This window comes from Ursus maritimus, unplaced genomic scaffold (genome assembly GCF_017311325.1).
Source record: "Ursus maritimus isolate PB19 unplaced genomic scaffold, ASM1731132v1 scaffold_3, whole genome shotgun sequence".
Classification (NCBI taxonomy): domain Eukaryota; kingdom Metazoa; phylum Chordata; class Mammalia; order Carnivora; family Ursidae; genus Ursus; species Ursus maritimus.
Genome location: NW_024425563.1, coordinates 57,061,657 through 57,080,463, shown reverse-complemented (window position 1 = coordinate 57,080,463; position 18,807 = coordinate 57,061,657). Strand labels below are relative to the sequence as shown.

The 18,807-nt window shown below is 40.3% G+C and overlaps 1 protein-coding gene across 1 annotated transcript in view; it reads right to left on the bottom strand.

Annotated features, from left to right (window-relative positions):
- The window catches only part of CRPPA (CDP-L-ribitol pyrophosphorylase A), a 190,730-nt gene that overhangs the window by 149,869 nt on the left and 22,054 nt on the right, over positions 1-18,807 (bottom strand). Inside the window, exon 2 of the mRNA XM_040644561.1 lies at positions 16,117-16,718. Within this exon, the coding sequence (XP_040500495.1) occupies positions 16,117-16,718 (602 nt within the window). The remainder of the gene's footprint in view (positions 1-16,116; positions 16,719-18,807) is intronic.

Genomic DNA, 18,807 nt, shown 5'->3' with positions numbered 1-18,807 from the left:
GAGGACCACAAGTCCAAGAACGCGAATGACCTCCAGAAACTAGAAAGTGACAAGTAAATGGATTGCCCCTAGAGCTTCCCAATTGAACATAGCACTGCCAACACCTTTATATTTAGACCAGTGAAACCTGTTTCAAACTTCTGACTCTTCTGACTTACAGAAGTTTAAGGTAATCAGTTCATGTTGCTTTAAGCTACTCAGTTCATGGGCTTTTTTCTTTCTTTCAACAGCAGCAATAGTAAACTAATTTAGAAGCCTCAATTTTACTTTTGCTGCAAGGTGGAGAAGAGATTTAGTAGACAGGGAAAGGATGCAGATAGACCAGATAGGAGGCGGCTGCTGCTGCATTCTTGACAATACAGTAATTGTAGCCTGGCTACCAAACTGAGTTTGTAGATGGCATTTAAGAGATAAATTAGAGTTAATAACCTAGTAAGATTGGCAAAATAAATCAATTATGACAGAATACAAAACAGTTAACCTAGATTAAGCATTTACTATGGTTGGAGCCTTAGTCATATTCTCAACTCCTATAGTCCTCCTCCTCTCCTATCTCTTACATGGGAAACAATTAGATGACATATACATCATAGTTTTCCTACACTACCATCTTACACCACAACATACTTGAAATAGTTTTACCACTCTTCATCAAAAGAAGACACTCCATCTTCTAGAAGATAGGTGCCATGATAGCAGGCACAGACAACATCTGTTTTGTCCATTGCGTTTCACCTAGTACCTAATAAACACTATTTGTTGAGTTAATGACCATGGTCAGTCTTATCTACCAGAAACAGCATAACATCTAACAAGACAGCATTGTCTCAAGGGTTATGACAATGCAAGAAGCTCTTTGTTAACCTGGTTAGCTACAAAAACCCAGCAATGAGTTTAACTTTTGCTATGTGATGTGGTTGTGTGTTGAGTCATTTGACTCCTTACCTTCATTTCCAGAACTTTAGGCTGCTCTAAGGCCAGGATTACTTATGTTTTGTTAGACACTGGGGTGGGGGGGGGGATTTTAATCACAAGTAAACTAAGACAATGCAGTAATATTCTGTGAATAGAGAGTCAGGTATGCATTATTATGTGCAGGCAATAAAAAGTATTAGGAAATAAGACTCGGTGTGGGTTGCTCTTCGGTTCGTAGCCCATCCATCCCAGATTGCTTTCATTGCAAACTTAATTGATCACAGCGTACTTACCAGTTTAGAATTTATAAGCCCCCTGCAAGTGACAAGTGACAGTTTGTGTCCCCAAAATGTGAAGCTTCCCAAGGTTCTGTCTTCACCGACACAGCTGTGATCAAGGCACTCATCTCCCCATTTATTACACCATCCTCTTGGCTTATCTCCTTCCCATCTTATCCCAACACAACCCATTCTCACCACTTCTGGAGGATTTTTCTCATGTGCAAATCTAAGGTCACCCCCTGCTGGTTCTTGAGCTGGGCCCTTCAAGATGTGACCTCAACCCACTCGTCCCTACACCATTTCATCTCTACCATGCCCCTCTTACTCTCAAGATATTTTCTCTCACACCCAGGTCTTAGCTTACACTACCTCGTCTCCTTCCCAGCACATCTACCACCCATTCTGGGTTGGGAGGAAAGTAGGAGGCTCGGTCCCACTTGTTCAGCTGTCAGTCCAACTATGGCTTCCCCCAGGAAGCTTTACTAGTCATTCTGGGGGCAGCATCCCCACTCTCCACTTTCAGAGTACTCTTACTGCTAGAGAGACTTAGCATTATATTCCACAGTTTGCCTTTTCTATCTCCTTCCCTAAGCTGCCAACTCATAAAAAGCAAAGTCTACACCTCAGAGCTTGGCACATTCTATACCAAGTAGTATTAGTAATATTAACAGCAACCAAGATTGATGGTTTGCTAGGTGATACATACTGTGTAGAGTACTAGCCTGCAAAATCTATCAGATTGTAAGAAGTCACTGTCATTACCACTCTATAGATGACACAGAAGCAGTGACTTGCCCATAATCTCACACCTAGGAAATGAAGGGAACTGGGTGGACCCAAATCTCATTTTGGAGCACATGGTTAACCTCTGCAAATGTATTCATAGTCTCTGAGAAGGATGTGGTAAAATCTAGGAGCAAGAAGAGCATGTCCGCATCCACTGTGTCTCCAGCATTTCATTCATCATATTAGTGATGAACCATATAATATTGTTGCATTTGTAGTCAAAATGTCAAGTTGCCTGTAATTTTCTGTAATTCAAGCAAAAATAAACATCTAACATTTGCCAGGCAGTATACTAGACAATCGTGATATAATGATGAACCAAGACTGGCAGAATTCCTGACCTCACAGACCATATGTTAATAAATATCTGTTAAATGAGTCCATGAATAGAGAAGACTTAAGTAATTAGAAAGGAATAAATTAGTTTAAGTGTTTAAGCCTTTCTCTATTCATGGATTCATTTAACATATTTGACATAATGGTCTATGATTCGCCTGAGTTTAGAGGAAAGAATTATTTACAATGATCAAATATATTTCAGTTTATTAATATGACATCACACTAAGGTTTTGGTTTCATTTTTTTTAGAGAAATTTTAAGTACATGCTCAAGTAAATCAGTAGGCAAGACAGTTTCATAATCAAGAGCTTATCTTGTACCCTAAGCTGTGCATCTCTTTTCATAGTGAATTTTACCAGAAAAAATAGCTTAAAAGCAACTTTTAAAGACCTATTTTAAAGACTTTTAAAGACCACGTTGCTATTTTTCACAAAAATTGCTTTCAAATATTGATATTGAGTAAGAGGGAAATAGACAAGACATTGCTAGACTAGTCATTCAAATATCTGCACAATGAGTCAATGAATTAATGAACTCCCAAAGATAAATCCCAATTTTACTAGAATGCCCTCAAAGAGCTATAAAATAATTAGGTTCCAAGCAAAGCCAGTCAAAATAGATGTAAATAATTAGATATACCCATGGCCTTTGACTATTCCCAAAAGTTGTAGGAAATTCTAAATAGTGAAGTGTTTTAAACTAGTCTTTAGACCACTTTTAAGAGATGACGTTGTTATGCTATTTTGCTCAGCAACCAAGCATACTCCCAGCACGTACAAGCCTTTAAGTACTGTTTATATTTCAAAGGATTTATTCACATTCTTTTCTAGTTATAGAATTAAGAGCCTTTCACAGTATTAAAGTTTAATAATGTAGAATCATAAGACTGAAAAAAACCTTAACTACCTCACACAGTGCCTATTGAACAAATATTTGCTGAATAAATGAATCTGGTTGACCTCCTTAGCTGAAGGCAAGTCCACACTGAACTCCTGTAGCCGGATTTTATCAAGTTCTCTCATTTCCTTTCTAGCACATTCCATGGGCACTTACAAGTCTAACCTCAAGCTCCATTACACCTACAGACATTTTGAAGAAGATTTTTGTTTCTCTTATTTTCTCCCACAATGTAAAAAAAATCACTTCGAATATTCTGCTTGGGCAGTTTAATATGATCAGTTGAAAACAGAAGATTTACACAAATGCTTTTTAAATAAAGCATTTGGAAAATCAGGTCCTATTAAACCCTCTAAAGGGCTCTTACCAGGCTGCAGGAGTTTGGCCCCAAGGGAAGTGGCAACTGTAGCTGACCGTGGATTGTACTGTACCATTATTGGTAGATTTACATCCCTCCATACCCACCCTCATATTTTAGCAACAAAGTGTTGAATTGATGTGAAGGGGCTGGTTCCCAATTGCCTTCACAAGGTCAGGTTTCCTTATCATGGTCCATGAAGGACTCCCAGTTGTCAAGTCCAACCTACCAGTCCTAATCTCTTCTTGAAGGAGCCCCATGGGGGCCTTCCCACTGGGAATTTAACAAAAACATCTAGTCATCTGACCTACACAAAACACAGTCCTATTGTATTTTTAATACATAGTATAGGCCTATTGCTTGCTTCCCTTGACTCAAATTTGACCCTTTTCTTAATGAAGCATTAAGATAATTTTTTAATGTCAAATTCATGTTTTTGAACATATTCATTCAACTAAAACTATCTTAAGTGCCTTTTTCTTTCTTAACCTTTAGTCCAATTAGTCACCAAAACCTGTCAATCCTGTCTACAGATTTCTCCTGTCTTCCCTACTCCATTCCAACTTTCAGCTCAACTCCAGCAATCAACATTGCTCATTTAAATTAACATTTATGTATTTCTCTTTTATTTTGTTTAAATAGAAACAGGGGTTTTCAGAAAGAGTAAGATAGAACAAGTACACAGGAAAGCAAAAATTAGAGACAATCCAATAAATCAGAAAATCTAATAAGTCATGAGATCATCAACTTACACAAATACACCTATCAGCTGGGAAGATGGTGGAATAGGAGAACCCTCAGCTCACCTCATCCAACGAATACAACTAGTTAACAATGTGATCAGTTTAAATAACCCATGAAGCGACTGGAAGGCTGGCAGAACAAACTCCACAACTAAAGGCAGGGAGGAGGTCAAGGTAAGAAGGGCCAAGACACAGTCTGAGAGCAAAAGGGACCTTGCCACCTGTGGTGGGGAGGGAGCTGGTGGCACTAAGAAGGGCAGAAAACAGATTTTCACACCAGCAGCCCATGCACTGGGAGAAGGAATCTCTTTACTATTTGCCTTTGCATGTGAAATGGGCTACCTTTCCTGAGTTCTTAAAAACCAGCAGGACTTAAAGCCTGGAATTTTTAAAATCCCCAGGTTCCAGTCTGGGAGAGCCCCGAAGACTTTAGGAAATGGAGTCCCTGCCCTTAAAGAGACAGCAGGACCAATACCCCATGTGGATACACTGTAGAACCAGCAGTTTGAAAAATACTGGGGGCAAATCAGACAGAGAGTGGTTTGCTCATCTCAGAGCACAGCCTAAGGAGACAGCTATCACTAGGAGACCCTTCCAGGAGCAAAGGAGCTGACAGGTACCATTTCCTCCTCCCACCCCACAGCATAAGCAATGGCCACCTGTGAGAAGCAGCATAGAGCTGACACTCCTAACTTGCTTGCACAAAGCCCCACCATGTCATGCCACCCCAACACATTTCAGTGAACACACCCCTTTTCAGTCACTCTTACCTCAGTCTCACTGCAGCAGCCCCTTCCCCCAGAAGACCAGTACAAATCCTACCAACACCCCATCTCTTGACCTGCGCTTCTGCAGGACCTCAGTTCCTGCATGGGTAAGTCTTCACTCACAAGCAAACCATTACACACCTTGCTGCCCGCAACAGGCAGAAAAGGCCTCTGCAAACAACTGAAGGAAAAAGAGGCTAAGATTCAACAGCAGAGCATACATAACACACATAGGAGTCCCTGAAGCACCAGGACCTAGGGAATAGGGGACACTGCACTGCAGGGCACTATAGGACCTCTTCTTAATAAGGTTATTATGGTTAGGAGCAAGGGAAGTAACTAACTTTCCTAACACAGAGAAACAGACACAGAAAGACAGACAAAATGAGGAGACACAGCAACATTTCCCAAATGAAAGAAAAGGACCAAGCCACAGCAAGAGACCAAACCAAAACAGATTTAAGTAATAGGACTCATAGAGAATTTTAAGTAATGATCATAAAAATACTCACTTGACTTGAGAGAATAGTGGAGGACCTCAGTGAGACCATAACAGAGAAAAAAGAACCAATCAGAGATCAAGAACACAGTAAGTCAGATTAAAAATACACCTGATCAGCAGAATAAATAGCAGGCTGGATGAAGCAGAGAAACGATTTAAAAACCTGGAAGAGTAATGGAACATAAATAATCAATCTGAGCAAAGTAGAGGAAAGAGAATTATACTAATTGAGAAAAGTCTTAGGGAACTCCACGACACCAAGCATAATAACTCTGCATTATAGGGATGTCAGATGAGAGAGAGGTAAGGGGGCAGAAAATTTCAAGAAACAGCTGAAAATTTACCTTACCTGAAGAGAGAAACCTATGCAGATCCAGGAGGCACAGAGATCCCAACCCAAAATATTCAACCCAAGTAGGTCCACATCAAGATATATAGTAATTAAATGTAAATTAATGTAAGTTAAAATGTAATTTAAAAGATTTTTTTTTTAAGTACACTACAAAAAGTAGTGAAAGGGAAAAAAATTTAAAGCAGCTAAGGAAAAAAAGTTACATTCAAGGGAAAACCCATAAGGCTATCAGGGGTTTTTTCAGCAGAAACTTTGCAGGCCAGAACAAAGTGACAAGATATATTCAAAGTGTGGGAAGGGAAAAATCAGCAACCAAGAATCCTCTATTCAGGAAGGCGGTCATTCCTAATAAAAGAGTTTCTCAGATAAAAACTAGAGTAGTTCATGACCACTAAACCAGCCCTAAGGGACGCCAGGTGAAAAGGAACACTGTAAGTCAGAGTATGAAAAGTAAACAAAAAAGCAGTAAAAGTAACTTTTACTGTCAAAACAAAAAACAAAAAACAAAAAAAATCAGTCAAGGGATTTATAAAATAAAAGGATGTAGAGGGAAACAAACTAAAGAGACTTCTGATCTCAGGAAACAAACTGACGGTGGCTGGAGGACGTGGGGGGTTGGGATGGCTGGGTGATGGACATGGTGGGGGTATTGTGGTGAGCACTGTGTATTGTGTAAGACTGATAAATCAGACCTGTACCCCTGAAACAAATACATTATATGTTAATAAAAAAAATAAAAGAATAAAAAAACAAAGCTCACTCAAGAAGAAACTGAAAATCTGGGGGAAAAAAATGTACCCAGTACATAAAAATACTTAAAAACTCTCTCCTTGCCAATAAAAGTATGCTTAGCTAGTTATGCCCATTGCCATTGTGTTGAAGATTTGCATAGTAACATCTGTCCCCTTCTCCAAACAAACAAAAAAGGAGGGGGAGTAATTCTTTGTTTTCAGGAACTAAGCCCCAACCAAATGCCAAGATTTTCTATAATGGCCATAGAAATGCAAAAAGGTCCTCCCCAAAGCATTCAGATTTTATAATGGCAGAAAGTTGTCTAAACATTCCATTGTGAATTGTTCACAGATTGCGATTCAATGTTCTTAATTTTTAACCACAAAGATCACCACACCATATGACTATCTATGGGGATGCCTTTAGTGATCAGCACGACTGCTTTCTGCTTTTCCTTGACTTCATAGTGTTTTCTGACTTTTGATCGCAGTGTGGCACACTGAAAAGAATTAGTACTCGTTGGCCAAAGTCACCTGGCTTCTCCAGGCCTCCCAGGCCTCCCCTGGAAACCTGCAGCTGCTTGATGGACTTGTAAGCAGTATAGGAGATCCTGTTAACAAAAGCCTGTCCCTTGACATGTTGATGGGCCTTCAAAAATACCAGCTCTCTTCTCTCTTTGGTGGTGATTTTAAAATTTCAAAATTTGTTGTCTGATGTATTTTACTTAATTCATTAGTGTATAAATTAAACATTGCATTAATGAAAAAAAGGATGTAAAATATGACACTATATACCTAAAACATAGAAGAGGAGTAAAGAATGGATTTAAACTTAGATGACAATCAACGTCATACAGACTGCTATACGCAGATGTTATACACTGCGTGTATGGTAACCACAAATCAGAAATAGTCAGTAAGTATGCAAAGAAAAAAGAGAAAGGGATCCAAGTATATCACCAAAGAAAGCCAACAAACCATGAAAGACACCAAAAGAAGGATCAGAGAAAATCTATAGAAACAACCACAGAACAAGTAACAAAGTGGCAATACCTATGTATCAGAAATTACTGTGAATGTGAACGGACTAAGTGCTCCAAACAAAAGGCAGTTTCATAGTGGATAAAAATAAGAACCATCTACGTGTTGCCTGTAAGAGACTCATTTCAGACTTAAAGACACATGCAGATTGAGAGGGAGTGGATGAAGAAACATTTATCATGCAAATAGATGCCAAAAGAAAGCCAGGGAAGCAATACTTGTATTGCACAAAATAGACTTTGAAATAGAGACTACAGCAAGAGACAAAGAAGGACACTACATAATAATAAAGGGGACAATCCAGCAAGAACATGTAACAATTGTAAATATTTATGCACCCAACATGGGAGTGCCCAAATACATAAAATAATTATGAACATAAAGGAAATTATCAGTAGTGATAGGGGACTTCAACACCTCACTGACATCAATGGACAGGTCATACAGAAACTCAACAAGGCAACAGTGGCTTTCAATGAGCCACTGGACCAAATTAATTTAACAGACATGTTCAGAACATTCCATCCTAAAACAGAATACTACACAATCTCTTCAAGAGCACATGAACATTCTCCAGAATAGATCAGGCTTTAAAACAAGCCTCAACAAACAGAAAAAGATGGAAGTTATACTATGCATCCTTTCTGACAATACTATGAAAACAATAAATACCCACAAGAAAAAAATCTGGAAAGACCACAAACACATGGAGGTTAAAGTAACATGCTGCAAAACAATGAATGGGTCAACCAGGAAATAAAAGTTAAAAAATACATGGCAACAAATGAAAATAAAAACACAATAGTTCAAAATCTCTGAGATACAGCAAAAGCTGTTCTAACAGGGAAGGTTATAGCAACACAGGCCTACCTCAAGAAGCAAGAGAAACCTCAAAAAAACCTAACCTTACACCTAACAGAGCTAGAAGAACAAACATAACCTAAATCCAGCAAAAGGATATAAAAATTGGAGCAGAAATAATTACTATAGAAACTAAAAAAGGATCAATGAAATCAGGAGCTGGTTCTTTGGGGAAAAAAATAACCTTTAAAAAGACTCGCTGAAGAGTAAAGGAAAAAAAAAAAAAAAGACCCAAATAACAAAATTACTAATGAAAGAGGAGAAATAACCAACACCACAGAAATACAAATCTTAAAAGATTATAAAAACTGCTAGGCCAACAAAATGAACAAATGGATCAATTCCTAGAAACATATGACCTCCCAAAACTAAAGCAGGGATAGAAATTTTGAACAGACCAATAATCACCAGCAATGAAATTCAATCAGTTATTGAAAAACTCCCAAATGAAAGTCCAGAACCAGATGGCTTCACAGGCAAATTCTACTAAACATTTAAAGAATACCTATTCTTCTCAAGCTATTTAAAAAAATAAAAGAGGAAGGAAAACTTCCAAATTCAATCTATGAGGCCATTATCACCCTGATACCAAAACCAGATATAGATACCACAAAAAAAGTACAGGCCAGTATCTCTCATGAATATAGATGCAAAAATCGTCAAAATACTAGCAAACCAAATCCAACAATTTATTTTAAAAAATCATACACCACTATCAAGTGGGATTTATGCTTGGGATGCAAGAACAGTTCAGTATTCAAACAATCAACATGGTAGGTCACATTGACATGAAAAAGGATAAAAACCATATAATCATTTCAGTAGATGCAGAAAAAGTATTTAACAAAGTACAGCAACCATTTATGATAAAAACCCTCTGCCAAGTAGGTCTAGAGGGAACATACCTCAACATAATAAAGGCCTTGTATGAAAAACCCACAGTGAACATACTCAATGGTGCCAAATGGAGAGCTTTCCCCTAACACCGGGAACAAAAACAAGGATGTCTTTCTTCTCTCACCTCTTTTATTCAACACAGTACTGGAAGTCCTACCCACAGCATTATATCTAGGAATAACCTTAACCAAAGAGGTGAAAGACCTGTACTCCAAAAAAACTGATGAAAGAAATTCAAGATGACACAAAGAAATGGAAAGACATCCTGTGTTCACAGACTGGAAGAACAAATATGTTCAAATGTCTATATTACCCAAAGCCATCTACAGATTTAATGCAATCCCTATCAAAATACTAACAGCATCCTTCAAAGACCTAGAACAATCCTCAAATTTGTATGGAACCAAAAAAGACCCCAAATAGCCAAAGCAATTTTGAAAAACAAAACTGGAAGTATCAAAATTCCTGACTTCAAGTTATATTACCAATTGGTAGTAATTAAAAGAGTATGGGGGCACCCAGCTGGCTCAATTGGTGGAGCATGTGACTCTTGATCTTGGGGTTATAAGTGTGAGCCCCATGTTGGGTGTAGAAATTACTTTAAAAAAATAAAATGTAGGGGCGCCTGGGTGGCGCAGTCGTTAAGCATCTGCCTTTGGCTCAGGGCGTGATCCCAGTGTTCTGGGATCGAGCCCCACATCGGGCTCCTTCCTGGGAGCCTGCTTCTTCCTCTCCCACTCCCCCTGCTTGTGTTCCCTCTCTCGCTGGCTGTCTCTGTCAAATAAATAAATAAAATCTTGAAAAAAAAATAAAATAAAATGTAAAAAAAAATAAAAAAATAAAACAGTATGGTAGCAGCATAAATATACACATAGATCAATAAAACAGGAAAAAAACTCAAAAATAAACCCACAATTACATGGTCAATTAATCAGACAAAGGAGAAATAAATATACAATGGGCAAAAGACAGGCTCTTCAACAAATGATGTTGGTAAAACTGCACAGCCACATGCTGAAGAATGAAACTGGACCACTTTCACCATACTCAAAAATTAACTCAAAATAAAGACCTAATTGTGAGATCTGAAACCATAAAAATCCTTGAACAGAGTACAGGCAGTAATCTCTCTGACACTGGCCATAGCAACATTGTTCTACTTATGTCTCCTGAGTTGAGGGACTACATCAAAATAAAGTTTCTGCACAGTGAAGCAAACAATCAACAAAACTAAAAGTCGTGCCTCAGTCAGTTAACAGTCCACCTCTTGATTTCGGCTCAGGCCACGATCTCAGGGTTGTAGGATCGAGTCCTGAGTTGGACTCTGGCCTGGGTGTGGAGCCTGCTTAATAGTCTCTCCCCNNNCGCCCCTTCGAAAGAAAGAGACAGACAGAGAGACAGAGAGACAGAGAACAAGAAGTCAACCTACAGAATGGGAGAAGATATTTGTAAAGGACATAATTGATAAAGAGTTAGTGTCCAAAGTATATAAAGAACTTATAAAATTCAACACCCAAAAAAACAAATAATCCAATTAAAAAAATGCAAAGTCATGAACACACATTTCTCCAAGGAAGACATACAGATGTCCAAGAAACACATGAAAAGATGCTCAACATTACTCATCTGGGAAATGCAAATGAAAACCACAAGATACCACCTCACAGCTGTCAGAATGGCTAAAATTAATAAAAGAAACATCAAGTGTTGACTAGGATGTAGAAAAAAAGGAAGCCTCATGCACGGTTGGTGGGAATGCAAACTGGGGCAAACACTGGGGAAAACAGTATGAAGGTTCCTCAAAAAAAGTAAAAATAAAACTACAGTATGATCCAGTAATCGTACTGTGATTTACCCAAAAAATACAGAAACACTAATTCAAAGGAATACATGCACCCTGATGTCTACTGCAGCATTATTTACAATAGCCAAGTAAAGAAAGCAGCCCAATGTCCATGAACTGATGTGTGTACACACACACACACACACACACACACACACACACAGTGGAATAATATTCAGCCATAAAAAAAAAAGAATGAAATCATGACATTTTGCAACATGGACAGAGCTAGAGAGCGAAATATATTTCTAAGTGAAATATGTTAGAGAAAGGAAAATACCATATGATTTCACTCATAAGTGGAATTTAAGAAACAAAACAAGCAAAAGGAAAAAAAGAGCGAAACCAAGAAACAGACTCTTAACTATAGAGAACAAACTGATGGTTACCTGAGGGGAGGTGGGTGGGAGAATGGGTGAAACAGGTGATGGGGATTAAAGAGGACACTTATAACAAAAATAGATTTAAAAAAACAAACAAAAAATATATACAGAAATATAGAATCATTACGTTGTACACCTGAAGCTAATATGTCAATTATGCCTCAATTTAAAAAAGCATACAGACTAAACCAAATAAAACCAACACACACACACACCCCATGGAGCTTAAGTTACTGAAACTGGACTTGTACTGATTTTCCAAGTGGCAAAAAGGCAACCCAGCTCAACCACAAATATCAGTTTCCTTAAGACAAACACATATAAATCAATAAAACAGATTTCTAATTCATCTGACCTGATCACACTTATGTTGACTAACGCACATTAGCCAAACTAAAAGAGACTAAAACCTGAAGTAGAAAGCCAACATGTTAATATACAACGATACACATTACAATCATAAATCTGGAATGCTTTTTATTAGTGGGACAGCCCATTTCCTCCCTATAGAAGATGTATACAGGCTGCCAGTTTATTATAAGGTTTTGATGTGCACTGAACCCTATCAAGGAACAAGTCCTCTTGGGCAGTGTCCTCTTACCTCAGGAAACGAGAAACCTCACCAACTACGGAGAAGGCTGTGCCAGACCTTGTTCAAATGTTATTAGCAGAGGAACACCCACTCCCAGCCCAACCTCCACCATGAATCTGAAGTGGCGAAAGCCCGTGTTTGCCTCGATGGCTTGCTTTTCTTGCAGTTTTATTCATTCAGCTATGCCAGGTTAACTCACCACTCTTAATGACAGTTGCTTTCTTTAGTTATTTGAAAAACAGAAATAAGATTGCTGGCAGGAATTTTTACTTCCTACCTAAGACCTGGGAATACATGTTTTACATAGTAAAATAATTGAGCGGACCAATTTTGAGTGTATTTTACAATTTAACTGTCAGAGCTTTATGCCTCCAATAGCACTGTCACCTATGTTTTCTTAAAGCAATAATTCTTTTAGAAACTCTGGTCATAAATCGATAGTTGCATAAGGGACTAGGACCCTTGTCAGTTCCTTGTTAGTATAATGGGGGCAAAAAAGTTCTCAAGTTATCATCTGTGGTTTGATAATTTAAACTTCAATTCCCTCTACAAGGCCAAAAGGAAACTATCAAAATCCTAGAAACATTTTTAATCAACTTCTGAAAGGCCCTCTTTCCTTGATCCTTTTAGTTATACACACATGCACAGATCTGAACACACCAGCTGTAGTGGTTAATAGAAATACAGGCACACACAATTGAGCGACTTCGAATCTCCATTTGTCCAGACAGAGCCATAGACAATTTCTCTCAGATTTATGAGGGTACAGAGATTCTTTTGAATCTCATTTAATTCAGTAATTAAGAAATTTCAGTGGCACACATGAACTTGGCTAAACTAGAAAAAAGTATTTTTCCAATTTCACCAAAAATGATTACAATCTAAAGTCTCGGCCAACTCACAAGATAGATTCTCTGAAAGTCCCCTCCAACTTTTCAGTGACTGAAAAACACGTGCTTTAATATATACCATGTTGTTTGAGAAGAAACTCCCTTGAGTTTACCTTAGAAGCTAAGGATCTCATCATTCCACACAGTCTTGCTCTTAACTCCTCTATGGCCATGGAACCCCTTACTCTGCCACGGGCTGCGCTGAGTCAGAGAATAAGCCTCCAGCATTCTGACAGCAATCTAGAAGTTTAAACGTTTCTTTTGAAAGTTTACACCAGTTGGTTTTGTTGTTTTGGGGTTTTCTTTTTTTTCAGCTGTCTAACCCCACTTTCAGAAGTACCCCGTACCTCTAATTCCTGAACCTTTCCAAGATCCCGGGACTTCAACCAACATGCTTCTTCGCAGCTGTTCCCACTTTCTTAGGACAGTTAAGTCTGATTGATTACCATGCTGTTCTTCCAACATTTTGTTGTCATCTTTTATCTACTCCAGCACCTCTTACATTCATTTTCTCTTGTGCGGCTATACTTTTTCTAGTCTCTTTGGGTGGGTAAATTCAAGAATGGAAATCGTGTTTAACGTGTTTAACTAAAACCAAGACTAGCTACATGTCTTTACATTTCCCTACGCCAACTTAAGAATCTTGGACCAAATTTCAGAGGTGAAATCTCTCGTACACTATAGTTTTATATGAGCTCAAAATTCCAAAAGACAGAACAAACCATAAGGGTCATTTTTCAATGCCTACCTTTTGTAGTGAAGATTAACTAAGAAATACAGATTACTCACAGCAACCTCTCAGTGAGATGGCAAAAGTTTGAGAAAGGAAAATCCTAACTTATGAGGGACAAAGGTGCTTTGAAATCAAATTCGACACAACCCATATTCACAGCCCTCAGAGAGCAAGGAGAGTGGACACTGTCCTAAAATAAACCAAGATGACAGACTGTGGTGACACCCAATTACAGCTTTTCTGATTCGGGATACTGAGAGCTGTGCTTCCCCTTAGTAAATGGTGAGGAGGCATAATTTCATCAAAGAGCAAAAGCTCCCATACCTCAACCCCTGTAATGCAAGGTTTCCGAGGATTTTTTGAAACAGACCCCAAATATAAGCATTCCTTAAGTTATTCAGGCATTGTGACAAAAATGAGCCGTGAAGTATTTCAAAATGGAGGGTGGGGGCACCTGGGTGGCGCAGTCGTTAAGCGTCTGCCTTCGGCTCAGGGCGTGATCCCAGCGTTCTGGGATCGAGCCCCACATCAGGCTTCTCCACTGGGAGCCTGCTTCTTCCTCTCCCACTCCCCCTGCTTGTGTTCCCTCTCTCCCTGGCTGTCTCTGTCAAATAAATAAATAAAATCTTTAAAAAAAAAAAAAAAAAAAAGGAGGGTGAAGTGGTTACTATTAAAATTCTATCACTGCTGTTATCAATTAATAGAAAGCAAGTGTTCCTTGTCTTCCACAAACAAGGCCTTCCCAGAGCATTCCTCCCCTTTAAAAGATTTTTCCAGTGACCATCTACTCAGGTTTCCTCAGAAGATGCGAACATGCTAATAATGCTAATTTCCTTCATAGGAAGGAAAATTAAATGTTAAGAGACACTACATTTCCCTCCACCCGGTAAGTAAGCAATTAGATTCTGCTGGCCAAAATCCGTTGTGTCCCGTAACACTACTTACCTCGTGAGCTGTGGTGTCACAAGGTCCAGAATACTGTAGTTATATGACGCATACACAGAGAAAAGGTAGACCACAGAACAGGGGAAGCACCTGGAACTGTTCTCAGTGAGTTTCAGATGGAACCACTGGCTTGATTACTTGAATCAAGGGTGATTAGGATTCTTCATGCTTCCATTTTCTAAATGCCAACATTCAGGAAGATAACCATACACAAAGCAACTTGGGCCCTTTGGCTTCTGTGTTGCGCGCCAGCATGGTGGGGCAGGGAGAGCTTCCCTGGATAACAGGCTACTGTCCTTTAATTAGTAGCAACTCATTAGCTTAGTCTTCATCAAAACTACCCGCAAAGGATATGCTAAAGGAGGTCATCTCTCGAGATACAAAGGGCTCAGTTCGAGGTTTAACGTCCTATCGCAACACCACACTGGCTTCAAGACGTTTCAACACCTTACCAACACGTCGATAAACCTTTTCAACTGCCCTATTTCTATCCCTCCAGCCTCACCGTACGCTCAGTTATTACTGGGCGCTAAAACAAGATAAATCACACCCCCCCTTTTCACCTCACTGAGGCTCCCCTAGTCCTCCCTACCTCCACTCCCTCTCCCTTTCCCCTACAAGTCGGTGCATTTTGTAACAGGCTAAAGCGCATATTGGCCTTAACTTCAGAATCTCGCACCCTTAAATCCATATCCACCGTTGAAAAGCTTGGATTAAATTCTGCCCCTCGGTCCACCTTCAGCACTTCGTAATCAACACAGGGTTATAAGAGATACTCAGCTAATGTTTATAAATGAATGGATAAAGTGAACAAAGGTTCGTATAGTTAGATGTACGAATAAAACTCCAATTCACGCATGCACGGAGAGGTCAAATAAGAGCAGACGGGCAGAGGGGACTCCTGAAAGGGCCTATCATTAGGCCACACTGGGGCCGCTGTTAAAACTAAATGCCTCTTAGTCCCAACCCATCTCTCCTTCCTTAGTCCAACTCCACGAGCCGGGCTGCCCCCACCGACGGCCCGGGCACTGGAAGGGCTCTGAGGGGCAGCCCCCGCTTGCATGCCGGTCTGTTAGAGGAGCAGAGCCGCCCATCTCTAAACTGCAAGCCAGGACGGAGCCGAGGCCGCGGGATTGAGCCGGCGCAGTCGGCCCCGCAGTCCGCCGAGAGAAGGCGCCCTCGCAAAGCGGCGCCAGGGGCAGGTGTCGCGGGCTGCCCTAGGCGGGCCGGGGGACCGGGGCGCGCCTGGCGCCGCATTACCTCTCCAAGGCCTGCAGGGTGTAGCTGATGAGCGGCCTCTCCAGGATGGGACAGAACTGCTTCGGGGTGGGGACGCCCATCCTCTCCCCGCTCCCCCCCGCCGGCAACACGGCAGCCACGGCGGGAGCGCGGCGCCGGGGCTGGGTCTCCGCCCCGGCCGGGTTCAGCGAAGAGGACGCGGCCGCTCGCTCCGCGCCGCGCGAGTCGGCTAGACGAGGCCCTGGTGCGGCAGGCGCGGGCTCCATGGCGGCGGGCGGCGCGGCAGGCCTGGCTTGCCCTGGGCCCAAGCGCCCCGCGGCTGCCCCGGCCCTCGGCGGGGATCCGGGGAATGGGGGAAGGGCGGGTGAGGGCGGATGGCGCCCACCAGAGCCGCGAGGGCCGGGACGCTCCCGTCGCGGAGCCGCTGCTTGTGGCGTCCACGGCCTCTGCACCGAGCCCAGCGCCCCCGGCAGGCCTGAGTTCCGCGCCGCCTCGCTTCTCTGGCGGGCCGGGCGGTCGCCCCAGGTGGAAGCGTCAGCCCTCCCTGCGTATCTACGGGTCCCATTAAGCTTAACAGCTGTGCGTAGGCTGTAGAGGTCAGGACGCCCTCCAGTCCCTCTCCCCTTAAAGACATGGATTCAAGCCACAGGATGGGGCAGAGAAACGTGCACCTCGATTTATACCTTTAAGCCCGTGAGGCTTCCTGGTTCCACCTCGGAAAAGACAGGTGGATGGGCAATTGTTATTATGAACCGTATATATTCATATACCAAACTGCCGTGGATCTCAAATTTGTCTGCAAATTGGAACTACCTGGGGAGGTCAGAAAGTGCTAACACCTACGTCCCACTCTCAGAGATTGGGATTTAATTAGTTTGGTCTGTGGCCGGAGTTTTAGAATGTTTTTAAAGATCCCCAGCTCATTCTAATGAGCGGGCACATTTTGGGCCCACTTTGGGCCCACAGAGCCAAAGCAATAATGCTAATAATTGCTGAACGACCGACACACATTAGCTCATTTAATCTCCAGGACAACCTGTTACTGGGGTTTTGTTTGTTTTGCTTTTGTTTTGTTTTTACGGAGAAAGAAAAAAGGTTGTAATGTTTAAATAACTTTCGTAAAATTGCACACCTAGTGGCAGAGCCGCCTTTAGGCCCTTGCACAGAAATACAGCCAGAGTTGAAGAATTCCAGGCCTGGAGCATATATGCCCTTATTTAGTGCTGTCCTTGCTGGCAGTGTTTACCAGAAAAATGTAGTGAAGTGTTTGGAATGTCAGAACCCATTGTATTAGCTTCCTGGATTGCAAACTCCATGAGAGTAGGATGCTTACTTTTTTGGTTTGGGTTTTGTGCCCAGAACCTGAAATATAAAAGAAGTTTAATAAATATGTATTGAATGAACTACTGATTGAGTCAGTTAATCATAATTGAAGTATATTTATTAAATGTTTGCTAATTTAATCTTCACCTACAGTTAATATAAGATTGATTTTTTTAAAAAAGGAATCTTTTAAGTGCTGAAGATATTTTGTTATAATATTCCAACTCAGTATTTTTACCCATTTTTCCCAATTTAGGTCAAAGCATACAAAATTAAAATATATTTTTTCTCCTTTTATTTATCAGTGACTGAACATGTTCTTAATACATTCAATACACTTGTATTTTCAGTACACAAGTTTCAATATAGAAGTACTTTCAATACAAAAGTAACAAAAAAGTGCTTTTATTATAATTAGTGTTTAGCTCCATTATAATTGCAGTTTATCACTGACTCTTAGGTGAAAAATAAGCATCATAATACACCCGACTTGGTAGCACCACCACCACACCTGTGACTGGCCTATACTAGACACTCAATACCTGTTGACTAACTGGATAGATAAATGAATAAAGGAATCTATACAGAGGCAGAAATGCAAATCAAATAATTGTTTCTATTAATATTGATCTTAGCTTCCCTTTTTAATCTAGCAGTGGAGTTTAAGCTATTTTTCATTACCTTTTCTTTTTAAGATTTATTTATTTATTTGAGAGAGAGAGAGAAATCGCAGAGGGAGAGAAGGGAGAAGCAGACTCCCCACTGAGCAGGGAGCTGGATGTGGGATGTGGGGCTCTATCCTAGAACCCTGGGATCATGACCTGAGCAGACGCCTAACCAAATGACCCACTGAGGCAACCCTATTTTTCATTTTCTTAATCTTCAGCAAAAAAAGCATAGTAATAAAAGTCTTAAATTAATTGCTGTATATTATAAATAATTAAATCTCGACAAATTTTAGCAAGAATTGTGTTTTATTTAGTTTTGTTTTAGAGCAATTAATTTTGCTCTGTTCGTTATGAATCTTAGATCTTTTATACTGTATGTTAACAATATTTAACAGACTTGTATTGAAAGTAAAAGACAGACTGTTCATTTGTCTACCACAGTATGAAAAGCAACATTTTTTCTGTATCTTTTAGATATAAATAATTAGTTCCTTATTATGCATACTTTGGGTAAAAATGGTAGTTTCCATGTAGTTTTATACCAAGTTGTAGCAGCCACATTATGAAATTATCTTCTCTGCAATGAGTAGCTAAAAGTGCCTACCTTGGAAAGCGAGATCCTCTGTGACCCATTGGTAGTAACCACTTTTCGGTATCAGTAGATAAGTTTAGAAAAAATAAACCACAACTATATCACAACGCAAAGCATGCACAGGGGAAA